This window comes from Oncorhynchus gorbuscha, unplaced genomic scaffold (assembly GCF_021184085.1).
Source record: "Oncorhynchus gorbuscha isolate QuinsamMale2020 ecotype Even-year unplaced genomic scaffold, OgorEven_v1.0 Un_scaffold_1055, whole genome shotgun sequence".
Taxonomy (NCBI): Eukaryota; Metazoa; Chordata; class Actinopteri; order Salmoniformes; family Salmonidae; genus Oncorhynchus; species Oncorhynchus gorbuscha.
The window spans coordinates 49,794-65,000 of NW_025745955.1; the positions used below are offsets into that span (position 1 = coordinate 49,794).

A 15,207-nucleotide genomic window follows, 5' to 3' on the forward strand; every position below is an offset into this window, starting at 1 on the left:
TGGGACTTGGCTCCTCCTCCAGGGTAGATGTCTGGGACTTGGCTCCTCCTCCAGGGTAGATGTCTGGGACTTGGCTCCTCCTCCAGGATAGATGTCATGTCTGGGACTTGGCTCCTCCTCCAGGGTAGATGTCTGGGACTTGGCTCCTCCTCCAGGGTAGATGTCCTGTCTGGGACTTGGCTCCTCCTCCAGGGTAGATGTCCTGTCTGGGACTTGGCTCCTCCTCCAGGGTAGATGTCTGGGACTTGGCTCCTCCTCCAGGGTAGATGTCCTGTCTGGGACTTGGCTCCTCCTCCAGGGTAGATGTCCTGTCTGGGACTTGGCTCCTCCTCCAGGGTAGATGTCCTGTCTGGGACTTGGCTCCTCCTCCAGGGTAGATGTCCTGTCTGGGACTTGGCTCCTCCTCCAGGGTAGATGTCTGGGACTTGGCTCCTCCTCCAGGGTAGATGTCCTGTCTGGGACTTGGCTCCTCCTCCAGGGTAGATGTCCTGTCTGGGACTTGGCTCCTCCTCCAGGGTAGATGTCATGTCTGGGACTTGGCTCCTCCTCCAGGGTAGATGTCATGTCTGGGACTTGGCTCCTCCTCCAGGGTAGATGTCCTGTCTGGGACTTGGCTCCTCCTCCAGGGTAGATGTCCTGTCTGGGACTTGGCTCCTCCTCCAGGGTAGATGTCTGGGAATTGGCTCCTCCTCCAGGGTAGATGTCTGGGACTTGGCTCCTCCTCCAGGGTAGATGTCCTGTCTGGGACTTGGCTCCTCCTCCAGGGTAGATGTCATGTCTGGGACTTGGCTCCTCCTCCAGGGTAGATGTCCTGTCTGGGACTTGGCTCCTCCTCCAGGGTAGATGTCTGGGAATTGGCTCCTCCTCCAGGGTAGATGTCTGGGACTTGGCTCCTCCTCCAGGGTAGATGTCCTGTCTGGGACTTGGCTCCTCCTCCAGGGTAGATGTCTGGGACTTGGCTCCTCCTCCAGGGTAGATGTCTGGGACTTGGCTCCTCCTCCAGGGTAGATGTCTGGGACTTGGCTCCTCCTCCAGGGTAGATGTCTGCGACTTGGCTCCTCCTCCAGGGTAGATGTCCTGTCTGGGACTTGGCTCCTCCTCCAGGGTAGATGTCTGCGACTTGGCTCCTCCTCCAGGGTAGATGTCATGTCTGGGACTTGGCTCCTCCTCCAGGGTAGATGTCTGGGACTTGGCTCCTCCTCCAGGGTAGATGTCTGGGACTTGGCTCCTCCTCCAGGGTAGATGTCTGGGACTTGGCTCCTCCTCCAGGGTAGATGTCTGGGACTTGGCTCCTCCTCCAGGGTAGATGTCCTGTCTGGGACTTGGCTCCTCCTCCAGGGTAGATGTCTGGGACTTGGCTCCTCCTCCAGGGTAGATGTCCTGTCTGGGACTTGGCTCCTCCTCCAGGGTAGATGTCCTGTCTGGGACTTGGCTCCTCCTCCAGGGTAGATGTCATGTCTGGGACTTGGCTCCTCCTCCAGGGTAGATGTCATGTCTGGGACTTGGCTCCTCCTCCAGGGTAGATGTCCTGTCTGGGACTTGGCTCCTCCTCCAGGGTAGATGTCCTGTCTGGGACTTGGCTCCTCCTCCAGGGTAGATGTCTGGGAATTGGCTCCTCCTCCAGGGTAGATGTCTGGGACTTGGCTCCTCCTCCAGGGTAGATGTCCTGTCTGGGACTTGGCTCCTCCTCCAGGGTAGATGTCATGTCTGGGACTTGGCTCCTCCTCCAGGGTAGATGTCCTGTCTGGGACTTGGCTCCTCCTCCAGGGTAGATGTCTGGGAATTGGCTCCTCCTCCAGGGTAGATGTCTGGGACTTGGCTCCTCCTCCAGGGTAGATGTCCTGTCTGGGACTTGGCTCCTCCTCCAGGGTAGATGTCATGTCTGGGACTTGGCTCCTCCTCCAGGGTAGATGTCTGGGACTTGGCTCCTCCTCCAGGGTAGATGTCTGGGACTTGGCTCCTCCTCCAGGGTAGATGTCTGCGACTTGGCTCCTCCTCCAGGGTAGATGTCCTGTCTGGGACTTGGCTCCTCCTCCAGGGTAGATGTCTGCGACTTGGCTCCTCCTCCAGGGTAGATGTCATGTCTGGGACTTGGCTCCTCCTCCAGGGTAGATGTCTGGGACTTGGCTCCTCCTCCAGGGTAGATGTCTGGGACTTGGCTCCTCCTCCAGGGTAGATGTCTGGGACTTGGCTCCTCCTCCAGGGTAGATGTCTGGGACTTGGCTCCTCCTCCAGGGTAGATGTCCTGTCTGGGACTTGGCTCCTCCTCCAGGGTAGATGTGTGACCAACATATGCAGCAAGTCTGAGTTCTTGCAGAGTTATTGGAGGGGGGAGGAGTATTGTCTGTGTGCACATCCATGTGTGTGTGTGTGTGTGTGTGTGTGTGTGTGTGTGTGTGTGTGTGTGTGTGTGTGTGTGTGTGTGTGTGTGTGTGTGTGTGTGTGTGTGTGTTTGTGTGTGTGTGTGGATGCCTTAGAGGGCTTTGGTATTTCATGTAACAGATTACTGGTAACTGCTAAAGAACCACAGCTGCTGAGGCACATGGCCCAGATTACTGCAAGGAGTGTGTGTGTGTGTGTGTGTGTGTGTGTGTGTGTGTGTGTGTGTGTGTGTGTGTGTGTGTGTGTGTGTGTGTGTGTGTGTGTGTGTGTGTGTGTGTGTGTGTGTGTGTGTGTGTGTGTGTGTCCATCACGTGACCTACCTGTGCTTCCTGCCAGTCTGCGGGGGTGGTACTCGTCCCGGTGCTCGTGCTCGTTCCATTCCCGTTAACCGCGATGTGATTGTGAGTGTGTGTGGTGTTGACGGTGGGGTGTGTGTGAGTGTGTGTGTTGTTGACAGTGGGGTGTGTGTGAGTGTGTGTGTTGTGGACAGCTGGGTGTGTGTGAGTGTGTGTGGTGTTGACAGTGGGGTGTGTGTGAGTGTGTGTGTTGTTGACAGTAGGGTGTGTGTGAGTGTTTGTGTTGTTGACAGTAGGGTGTGTGTGAGTGTGTGTGTTGTTGATAGTGGGGTGTGTGTGAGTGTGTGTGCGTAGCCCCCAGAGGAAGTGTTTGACATAGAGCAGCTGCCTATAGATGCTGTCCTCTAGACAGTCACTGTCCAGGTCCACTCTGAACCCCCCGCTGGGGAGGACGATGGGAGGGTGGTTCTCAAAACTCTCCAAAAGGTCCACTGGGGGAGGGGCACAGACACAACAGAGCAGGGGTTAGAATACACACAGACACAGACAGACCAGAGGTTAGAATACACACAGACACACACAGACACACACAGACCAGAGGTTAGAATACACACAGACACACACAGACACACACAGACCAGGGGTTAGAATAATAATAATAATAATAATAATATATGCCATTTAGCAGACGCTTTTATCCAAAGCGACTTACAGTCGTGTACACACAGACACAGACAGACCAAGGGTTAGAATACACACAGACCAGGGGTTAGAATACACACAGACCAGGGGTTAGAATACACACAGACACACAGAGCAGGGGTTAGAATACACACAGACACAACAGACCAGGGGTTAGAATACACACAGACACACATAGACCAGGGGTTAGAATACACAGACACACACAGACCAGGGGTTAGAATACACACAGACACACACAGACCAGGGGTTAGAATACACACAGACCAGGGGTTAGAATACACACAGACAAACAGAGCAGGGGTTAGAATACACACAGACACACACAGACCAGGGGTTAGAATACACACAGACCAGGGGTTAGAATACACACAGACACAGACAGAGCAGGGGTTAGAATACACACAGACCAGGGGTTAGAATACACACAGACACACAGAGCAGGGGTTAGAATACACACAGACACACACAGACCAGGGGTTAGAATACACACAGACACACACAGAGCAGGGGTTAGAATACACACAGACAAACACAGACCAGGGGTTAGAATACACACAGACACACACTAACCAGGGGTTAGAATACACACAGACCAGGGGTTAGAATACACACAGACCAGGGGTTAGAATACACACAGACCAGGGGTAAGAATACACACAGACCAGGGGTTAGAATACACACAGACCAGGGGTAAGAATACACACAGAGCAGGGGTTAGAATACACACAGACACAGACAGACAAGGGGTTAGAATACACACGGACACAGACAGACCAGGGGTTAGAATACACACAGACACAACAAGGTTTGGAATCCACACAGACACAGCAGACCAGGGGTTAGAATCCACACAGACACGGCAGACCAGGGGTTGGAATCCACACAGACACAGCAGACCAGGGTTTAGAATCCACACAGACACAGCAGACCAGGGTTTAGAATCCACACAGACACAACAGACCAGGGTTTAGAATACACACAGACCAGGGGTTAGAATCCACACAGACACAACAAGGTTTAGAATCCACACAGACACAGCAGACCAGGGGTTAGAATCCACACAGACACAGCAGACCAGGGGTTAGAATCCACACAGACACAGCTGACCAGGGGTTAGAATCCACACAGACATGTTAACCCCCCCCCCCAGCAGGTACCTGTCCTGTATATGTATGCCTCATCCTCACTGCCGGGCTGCCAGATAGGAACAGGCCCCATCTCAGCTGTCAACTGGTACTGAGTCAACAGGCCATGCAGCTGAACCGGCTTCAGACTGGGGTGGTCTGCACACAGCACCTTCCAACTCATCTAGAAATATATAGAGAAATATATCACAATATATATAGACTAGCTTTAGACTGGGGTGGTCCACACATAGCACCTTCCAACTCATCTAGAAATATATAGAGAAATATATCACAATATATATAGACTAGCTTTAGACTGGGGTGGTCTGCACACAGCACCTTCCAACTCATCTTGACAGAGATACATACTGAACAAGGGGGGGTGCTGAGGAGTATTTCTGTCTGTAATAAAGACCCTTTGTGGGTAAAAACGACTTGGCTCCCCAGTGGGTGGGTCTGGCTCCCTAGTGGGTGGGTCTGGCTCCCTAGTGGGTGGGTCTGGTTCCCCAGTGGGTGGGTCTGGCTCCCTAGTGGGTGGGTCTGGCTCCCTAGTGGGTGGGTCTGGCTCCCTAGTGGGTGGGTCTGGCTCCCTAGTGGGTGGGTCTGGCTCCCTAGTGGGTGGGTCTGGCTCCCTAGTGGGTGGGTCTGGCTCCCTAGTGGGTGGGTCTGGCTCCCTAGTGAGTGGGTCTGGCTCCCTAGTGGGTGGGTCTGGCTCCTTAGTGGGTGGGTCTGGCTCCCTAGTGGGTGGGTCTGGCTCCCTAGTGGGTGGGTCTGGCTCCCTAGTGGGTGGGTCTGGCTCCCTAGTGGGTGGGTCTGGCTCCCTAGTGGGTGGGTCTGGCTCCCTAGTGGGTGGGTCTGGCTCCCTAATGGGTGGGTCTGGCTCCCTAGTGGGTGGGTCTGGCTCCTTAGTGGGTGGGTCTGGCTCCCTAGTGGGTGGGTCTGGCTCCCTAGTGGGTGGGTCTGGCTCCCTAGTGGGTGGGTCTGGCTCCCTAGTGGGTGGGTCTGGCTCCCTAGTGGGTGGGTCTGGCTCCCTAGTGGGTGGGTCTGGCTCCCTAGTGGGTGGGTCTGGTTCCCTAGTGGGTGGGCCTGGCTCCCCAGTGGGTGGGTCTGGCACCCTAGTGAGTGGGTCTGGCTCCCTAGTGGGTGGGTCTGGTTCCCCAGTGGGTGGGTCTGGCTCCCTAGTGAGTGGGTCTGGCTCCCTAGTGGGTGGGTCTGGCTCCCCAGTGGGTGGGTCTGGCACCCTAGTGGGTGGGTCTGGCTCCCCAGTGGGTGGGTCTGGCACCCTAGTGGCTGGGCCTGGCTCCCAAGTGAGTGGGTCTGGCTCCCCAGTGGGTGAGCCAATGCCATCCCAGGCCCACCTGTGGTTGCGCCAGTCATGTGAAATCCATAGATTAGGGCCTAATACATTTATTCCAATTGATTGATTTCCTTATATGAACTGTAACTCAGTCAAATCTTTGGAATTGTTGCATGTTGCATTTATATTTGTGTTCAGTGTATAAAGACATACAGTATATAAATAAATATATCAGAAAATATAGAGAGATAAATATATCAGAATATATAGAGAGATAAATATATCAGAATATATAGAGATAAATATATCAGAAAATATAGAGAGATAAATATATCAGAATATATAGACACTGGGGTGGTCCACACACAGCACCTTCCACGTCATCTAGACACATAGAGAGATAAATATATCAGAATATATAGAGAGATAAATATATCATAATATATAGAGATAAATATATAGGGAGATAAATATATCATAATATATAGAGATATAAATATATCAGAATATATAGAGATACATATATCAGAATATATAGAGAGATAAATATATCATAATATATATAGAGATACATATATAGGGAGATAAATATATCATAATATATAGAGAGATAAATATATCAGAATAAATATATCAGAATATATAGAGATACATATATCAGAATACATAGAGATACATATATCAGAATATATAGAGATGAATATATAGAGAGATAAATATATCACAATACATGGAGATACATATATCAGAATACATAGAGATACATATATCAGAATATATAGAGATGAATATATAGAGAGATAAATATATCACAATACATGGAGATACATATATCAGAATATATAGAGATAAATATATAGAGAGATAAATATATCACAATACATGGAGATACATATATTAGAATATATAGAGATAAATATATAGGGAGATAAATATATCAGAATATATAGAGAGATAAATATATCAGAATATAGAGAGAGATAAATATATCAGAATATATAGAGAGATACATATATCAGAATATAGAGAGAGATAAATATATCACAATACATGGAGATACATATATCAGAAAATATAGAGATAAATATATCACAATACATAAAGTAAACATATATCAGAATGTATAGAGATAAATATATCAGAATATATAGAGAGATAAATATATCACAATATAAAGAGAGATAAATATATCAGAATATAGAGAGAGATAAATATATCAGAATATAAAGAGAGATAAATATATCAGAATATAGAGAGAGATAAATATATCAGAATATAAAGAGAGATAAACATATCAGAATATATAGAGAGATAAATATATCAGAATATATAGAGAGATAAATATATAGAGAGATAAATATATCAGAATATATAGAGATATAAATATATAGAGAGAAATATATCAGAATATATAGAGAGATAAATATATCAGAATATATATAGAGATAAATATATAGAGAGATAAATATATCAGAATATATAGAGGTAAATATATAGAGATAAATATATCACAATACATAAAGATACATATATCAGAATGTATAGAGAGATACATATATCAGAATATATAGAGAGATAAATATATCAGAATATATAGAGAGAGATAAATATATCAGAATATATAGAGAGATAAATATTTGTGACCAATCACAGTAAGGTACTTCATTGTTACCCAGAAATGATTTTATTGATATAAAAATGGATTGCATTGGACCTTTAAGGTGAGAAAGGGTCAGAGGTCAGGCGTGTGATGTTACCTGTGTTAGCTGCTGAGGGGTCTGGCCAGGATGCTGACAGGGTTAGAGGTCAGAGGTCAGGTGTGTGATGTTACCTGTGTTAGCTGCTGAGGGGTCTGGCCAGGATGCTGACAGGGTTAGAGGTCAGAGGTCAAGTGTGTGATGTTACCTGTGTTAGCTGCTGAGGGGTCTGGCCAGGATGCTGACAGGGTTAGAGGTCAGAGGTCAAGTGTGTGATGTTACCTGTGTTAGCTGCTGAGGGGTCTGGCCAGGATGCTGACAGGGTTAGAGGTCAGAGGTCAGGTGTGTGATGTTACCTGTGTTAGCTGCTGAGGGGGTGTGGCCAGGATGCTGACAGGGTTAGAGGTCAGAGGTCAATTGTGTGATGTTACCTGTGTTAGCTGCTGAGGAGGTGTGGCCAGGATGCTGACAGGGTTAGAGGTCAGAGGTCAGGTGTGTGACTTACCTGTGTTAGCTGCTGAGGAGGTGTGGCCAGGATGCTGACAGGGTTAGAGGTCAGAGGTCAGGTGTGTGATGTTACCTGTGTTAGCTGCTGAGGAGGTGTGGCCAGGATGCTGACAGCGCTGTTGAACTTGTTGAAGAACTTGTCTGCCAGGTAACTAAGCCCCGCCTTCCTAGTCCACTCTAGAACCATCCTGACACAGGCCTGTACCTGGAGAACCTTAGAGCGCTGGAACCAGCCCCGCGACGGACCTACACACACACAGACAAATAATGCACCTGTCTGATTAGTCTGTTCTAGAACACATTCCACCACCTGTCTGATTAGTCTGTTGTAGAACACATTCCACCACCTGTCTGATTAGTCTGTTGTAGAACACATTCCACCACCTGTCTGATTAGTCTGTTGTAGATCACATTCCACCACCTGTCTGATTAGTCTGTTGTAGAACACATTGAGGAGTTCCTAAGGCAGGGCTCGGAATCTGTCTGTCTGTCTGTCTGTCTGTCTGTCTGTCTGTCTGTCTGTCTGTCTGTCTGTCTGTCTGTCTGTCTGTCTGTCTGTCTGTCTGTCTGTCTGTCTGTCTGTCTGTCTGTCTGTCTGTCTGTCTGTCTGTCTGTTTATCTATCTCTCTGTCTCTCTCTGTCTCTCTCTGTCTCTCTCTCCCTCTCTCTCTCATGTCTAACCTGGACCACCTATGGAGAGGTGCCTTTTGTTCAGTAAATCGTAGGTATTAAATGAGGTGAAAAGGAGACTGGAGTCATTAGTGCCAATTTAAGAGGTAGCTAATCCCCGTCCAACCCTCCTCCTCCTCCTTCACCCCCTCCTACCCCACCCCAGGGGTACAGCTCCATCCCCCCTCCGCCCCAGCCAATGGGTACCCCCCATCACCCCCTCCCCCCTAATAGGCTTATAGTCTGGGAATATGACAATCTGTCCTCGCTGCTCTGAGAGACATGACTGAACTCCTCAGACACTAGAAACACAACACAGAACCTGGACCGTAGTCCTCAGACACTAGAAACACAACACAGAACCTGGACCGTAGTCCTCAGCAGAAACACAACACAGAACCTGGACCGTAGTCCTCAGCAGAAACACAACACAGAACCTGGACCGTAGTCCTCAGCAGAAACACAACACAGAACCTGGACCGTAGTCCTCAGCAGAAACACAACACAGAACCTGGACCGTAGTCCTCAGACACTAGAAACACAACACAGAACCTGGACCGTAGTCCTCAGACACTAGAAACACAACACAGAACCTGGACCGTAGTCCTCAGACAATAGAAACACAACACAGAACCTGGACCGTAGTCCTCAGACACTAGAAACACAACACAGAACCTGGACCGTAGTCCTCAGACACTAGAAACACAACACAGACCCTGGACCGTAGTCCTCAGACACTAGAAACACAACACAGACCCTGGACCGTAGTCCTCAGACAATAGAAACACAACACAGAACCTGGACCGTAGTCCTCAGACACTACAAACACAACACAGAACCTGGACCGTAGTCCTCAGACAATAGAAACACAACACAGAACCTGGACCGTAGTCCTCAGACAAACACAACACAGAACCTGGACCGTAGTCCTCAGACAAACACAACACAGAACCTGGACCGTAGTCCTCAGACACTAGAAACACAACACAGAACCTGGACCGTAGTCCTCAGACACTAGAAACACAACACAGAACCTGGACCGTAGTCCTCAGACAAACACAACACAGAACCTGGACCGTAGTCCTCAGACAAACACAACACAGAACCTGGACCGTAGTCCTCAGCAGAAACACAACACAGAACCTGGACCGTAGTCCTCAGCAGAAACACAACACAGAACCTGGACCGTAGTCCTCAGACAAACACAACACAGAACCTGGACCGTAGTCCTCAGACACTAGAAACACAACACAGAACCTGGACCGTAGTCCTCAGACAATAGAAACACAACACAGAACCTGGACCGTAGTCCTCAGACACTACAAACACAACACAGAACCTGGACCGTAGTCCTCAGACACTAGAAACACAACACAGAACCTGGACCGTAGTCCTCAGACAATAGAAACACAACACAGAACCTGGACCGTAGTCCTCAGCAGAAACACAACACAGAACCTGGACCGTAGTCCTCAGACAAACACAACACAGAACCTGGACCGTAGTCCTCAGACAAACACAACACAGAACCTGGACCGTAGTCCTCAGCAGTCCTCTCTCTCTCTCTGTCTCGCTCTGCCTCTCTCTCTCTCTCTCTGCCTCTCTCTCTCTCTCTGCCTCTCTCTCTCTCTGCCTCTCCCTGCCTCTGTCTCCCTCTCTGCCTTGCTCTGCCTCTCTCTCTCTCTGACTCTCCCTCCCTCTCTGCCTCGCTCTGCCTCTCTCTCTCTCTCTCTCTCTCTTCCTCTCTTCCTCTCTGCCTCTCTCTGCCTCTTTCTGCCCTGGTTGCTATGGCATCTGACATTGGCTCTACCTGCTGTTACCATGGATACCATCGCCAGAGAAACATCAATGAACAGAGCGAGAAACAGATACACTAACATGGCCAGCAGCATGTGGACTATCTACACTGTATATGTGTACACCCCTTCAAGTGTATACAGGTGTATAACATCGAACACACAGCCACGCAATCTCCATAGACAAACATTGGCAGTAGAATGGATTCATTGAAGAGCTCAGTGACTTTCAACGTGGCACCATCATAGGATGTCACCTTTTCCAACGAGTCAGTTGGTCATATTTCTGCCCTGCTAGAGCTTCCCCGTAGTGACCATGCAGTCTATATATACATTAATACATCGAGTGCTTTCAAACACAGAGAGAGAGAAAGGGGGAGAGAGAGAGAAAGGGGAGAGAGAGAGAGAGAGAGAGAGAGAGAGAGAGAGAGAGAGAGAGAGAGAGAGAGAGAGAGAGAGAGAGAGAGAGAGAGAGAAAGAGAGAGAGAGGAGAGAGAAAAACAGAGAGAGAAAGAGAGAGAAAGGGGGAGAGAGAGAAAGGGAGAGAGAGAGAGAGAGAGAGAGACAGAGAGAGAGAGAGAGACAGAGAGAGAGAGAGAAAGGGGGGAGAGAGAGAGAGAAACAGAGAGAGAAAGGGGAGAGAGAGAAAGAGAGAGAGAGAGAGGAAAGGGGGAGAGAGAGAGAGAGAGAGAGAAAAGGGGGAGAGAGAAAGAGAGAGAAACAGAGAGAGAAAGGGGGGAGAGAGAGAGAAAGGGGGAGAGAGAAAGAGAGAGACAGGGGGAGAGAGAGAAATGGGGGAGAGAGAGAAGAGAGAGAAAGAAATGAGAGAGAAGAGAAATGGGGTGAGAGAGAAAATGGGGGAGAGAGAGAGAGAGAATGGTGGGAGAGAGAGAGAGAAATGGGGGAGAGAGAGAGAGACAGAGAGAGAAAAGGGGGAGAGAGAGGGAGAGAAATGGGGGAGAGAGAGAGAGAGAGAGAAAGAGAGAGAGAGAAAGGGGGAGAGGAGAGAGAGAAATGGGGGGAGAGAGAGCGAGAGAGAGAGAGAGAGAGAAAGGGAGAGAGAGAAAGATCTCTGTTAGGAAGGTCATCAGCTCTCACCCTACATTGCTTTTAGCTCCCCCATATTACCCTCCATCCAAGACATCTCTCATCCTCCCCCATCCCATAATAAAGACCCTCAGAGGAAAAGAGAAGAGGGGAGGTGGGAAGGGGAGTGGGAGGTTGTCAAGGACAAATCTAAAGCACGAGTTGCTTTCCTCTCCTCCGTCAAAATGCTGACACACACACACATACACTTAGACACACACACACACACACACACACACACACACACACACACACACACACACACACACACACACACACACACACACACACACACACACACACACACACACACACACACACACACACACACACACACACACCATTCCTCATCTAGGGGTTTACCCTGAGGCAGACTAATGGAAGTGTGCCTCTCTGTCTGTGTTTCTCTGTGTGTTTCTCTCTGTGTGTGTCTCTCTGTCTGTGTTTCTCTGTGTGTTTCTCTCTGTGTGTGTCTGTGTGTGTGTGTTTCTCTCTGTGGGTATCTCTGTGTGTGTGTTTCTCTGTGTGTATCTCTGTGGGTTTTTCAGTGTGTGTGTGTGTGTGTTTCTCTGTGTGTTTCTCTCTGTGTGTGTCTCTGTGTGTGTGTTTCTCTGTGTGTTTCTCTCTGTGGGTATCTCTGTGGGTGTTTCTCTTTGTGTGTGTTTCTCTGTGGGTATCTATGTGTGTGTGTCTCTATGTGCGTGTTTCTCTGTGTGTTTTTCTCTGTGGGTATCTCTGTGGGTGTTTCTCTGTGTGTGTGTTTCTCTGTGTGTTTCTCTCTGTGGGTGTTTCTCTGTGTGTTTCTCTCTGTGGGTATCTCTGTGTGTGTTTCTCTCTGTGTGTGTGTTTCTCTCTGTGGGTATCTCTGTGTGTGTTTCTCTCTGTGTGTGTGTTTCTCTCTGTGGGTATCTGTGTGTGTGTTTTTCTCTGTGTGTGTTTCTCTGTGTGTTTCTCTCTGTGGGTATCTCTGTTTCTCTCTGTGGGTATCTCTGTGTGTGTTTCTCTCTGTTTGTGTTTCTCTGTGTGTTTCTCTCTGTGGGTATCTCTGTGTGTGTTTCTCTCTGTGTGTGTGTTTCTCTCTGTGTTTCTCTCTGTGTGTGTGTTTCTCTCTGTGTGTGTGTTTCTCTCTGTCGGTATCTCTGTGTGTGTTTCTCTCTGTGTGTTTCTCTCTGTGTGTTTCTCTCTGTCTCTCTGTGTGTTTCTCTCTGTGTGTTGTTGTCTGTTGTTGTGTAGTGGTTCCCCAACTCTTTTTTTCAACCTCAATGGGATAAAAAATAAAATAAAAAATAAAATGTCCCTATGATTTAGTTTTCAGTGGTAACTGCCTCCATCTCATCTGATCCATGCTGCAAACCATCTGACAAACGTTTAGATTAAATAGGGTTAATTTGGACTCATTTTCATGGTTCCTGACGATTCATCTGACAAACGTTTAGATTAAACAGGGTTAATTTGGACTCATTTTCATGGTTCCTGACGATCCATTTGTTCTCTGTTTCGAAGGTTGAAATCCGAAATGTATTTTCCACATCGATGTCACGTCACAAATACATTGACAAATGACGTTGAAACAACATTGAATTCAACCAGTTTATGCCTCGTTGAATAGTTTCCTCAAGCTACTAGCTCAACAGCCACATCATTCATTACCAGACTGAGGTCTAGAGAATGATCATTCATTACCAGACTGAGGTCTAGAGAATGATCATTCATCACCAGACTGAGGTCTAGAGAATGATCAGTCATCACCAGACTGAGGTCTAGAGAATGATCATTCACTACCAGACTGAGGTCTAGAGAATGATCATTAATTACCAGACTGAGGTCTAGAGAATGATCATTCATTACCAGACTGAGGTCTAGAGAATGATCATTCATTAAGAGACTGAGGTCTAGAGAATGATCATTCATTACCAGACTGAGGTCTAGAGAATGATCATTCATTACCAGACTGAGGTCTAGAGAATGATCATTCATTAAGAGACTGAGGTCTAGAGAATGATCATTCATTAAGAGACTGAGGTCTAGAGAATGATCATTCATTACCAGACTGAGGTCTAGAGAATGATCATTCATTACCAGACTGAGGTCTAGTACTTAGAGAATGATCATTTATTACCAGACTGAGGTCTAGAGAATGATCATTCATTACCAGACTGAGGTCTAGAGAATGATCATTCATTACCAGACTGAGGTCTAGTACTTAGAGAATGATCATTCATTACCAGACTGAGGTCTAGAGAATGATCATTCATTACCAGACTGAGGTCTAGAGAATGATCATTCATTACCAGACTGAGGTCTAGAGAATGATCATTCATTACCAGACTGAGGGCTAGAGAATGATCATTCATTACCAGACTGAGGTCTAGAGAATGATCATTCATTACCAGACTGAGGTCTAGAGAATGATCATTCATTACCAGACTGAGGTCTAGAGAATGATCATTAATTACCAGACTGAGGTCTAGAGAATGATCATTAATTACCAGACTGAGGTCTAGAGAATGATCATTCATTACCAGACTGAGGTCTAGAGAATGATCATTCATTACCAGACTGAGGTCTAGAGAATGATCATTCATTACCAGACTGAGGTCTAGTACTTAGAGAATGATCATTCATTACCAGACTGAGGTCTAGAGAATGATCATTCATTACCAGACTGAGGTCTAGAGAATGATCAGTCATTACCAGACTGAGGGCTAGAGAATGATCATTCATTACCAGACTGAGGTCTAGAGAATGATCATTCATTACCAGACTGAGGTCTAGAGAATGATCATTCATTACCAGACTGAGGTCTAGAGAATGATCATTCATTACCAGACTGAGGTCTAGAGAATGATCATTCATTCATTACCAGACTGACGGCTAGAGAATGATCATTAATTACCAGACTGAGGTCTAGAGAATGATCATTCATTACCAGACTGAGGTCTAGAGAATGATCAGTCATTACCAGACTGAGGGCTAGAGAATGATCATTCATTACCAGACTGAGGTCTAGAGAATGATCATTCATTCATTACCAGACTGAGGTCTAGAGAATGATCATTCATTCATTACCAGACTGAGGTCTATTACTTAGAGAATGATCTTTGGGGGGCCGCACCGCCCTCCATGTGCTCGCCAGAGGTAGCCTGACTGCCATTAGGTACCGAGATGAGATCCTCAGACCCCTTGTGAGACCATATGCTGGTGCGGTTGGCCCTGGGTTCCTCCTAATGCAAGACAATGCTATACCTCATGTGGCTGGAGTGTGTCAGCAGTTCCTGCAAGAGGAAGGCATTGATGCTATGGACTGGCCCGCCTGTTCCCCAGACCTGAATCCAATTGAGCACATCTGGGACATCATGTCTCGCTCCATCCACCAACGCTACGTTGCACCACAGACTGTCCAGGAGTTGGCGGATGCTTTAGTCCAGGTCTGGGAGGAGATCCCTCAGGAGACCATCCGCCACCTCATCAGGAGCATGCCCAGGCGTTGTAGGGGGGTCATACAGGCACGTGGAGGCCACATACACTGCTGAGCCTCATTTTGACTTGTTTTAAGGACATTACATCAAAGTTGGATCAGCCTGTAGTGTGGTTTTCCACTTTATTTTGACTGTGACTCCAAATCCAGACCTCCAAGGGTTGATA

At 47.7% G+C, this 15,207-nt stretch overlaps 1 protein-coding gene across 1 annotated transcript in view; it reads right to left on the reverse strand.

Annotated features, from left to right (window-relative positions):
• The window catches only part of LOC124021117 (ras-associating and dilute domain-containing protein-like), a 71,332-nt gene that overhangs the window by 25,743 nt on the left and 30,382 nt on the right, over positions 1 to 15,207 (reverse strand). Inside the window, 3 exon segments of the mRNA XM_046336448.1 lie at positions 2,913 to 3,169; positions 4,541 to 4,691; positions 8,085 to 8,257. Of these exon segments, the coding sequence (XP_046192404.1) occupies positions 2,913 to 3,169; positions 4,541 to 4,691; positions 8,085 to 8,257 (581 nt within the window).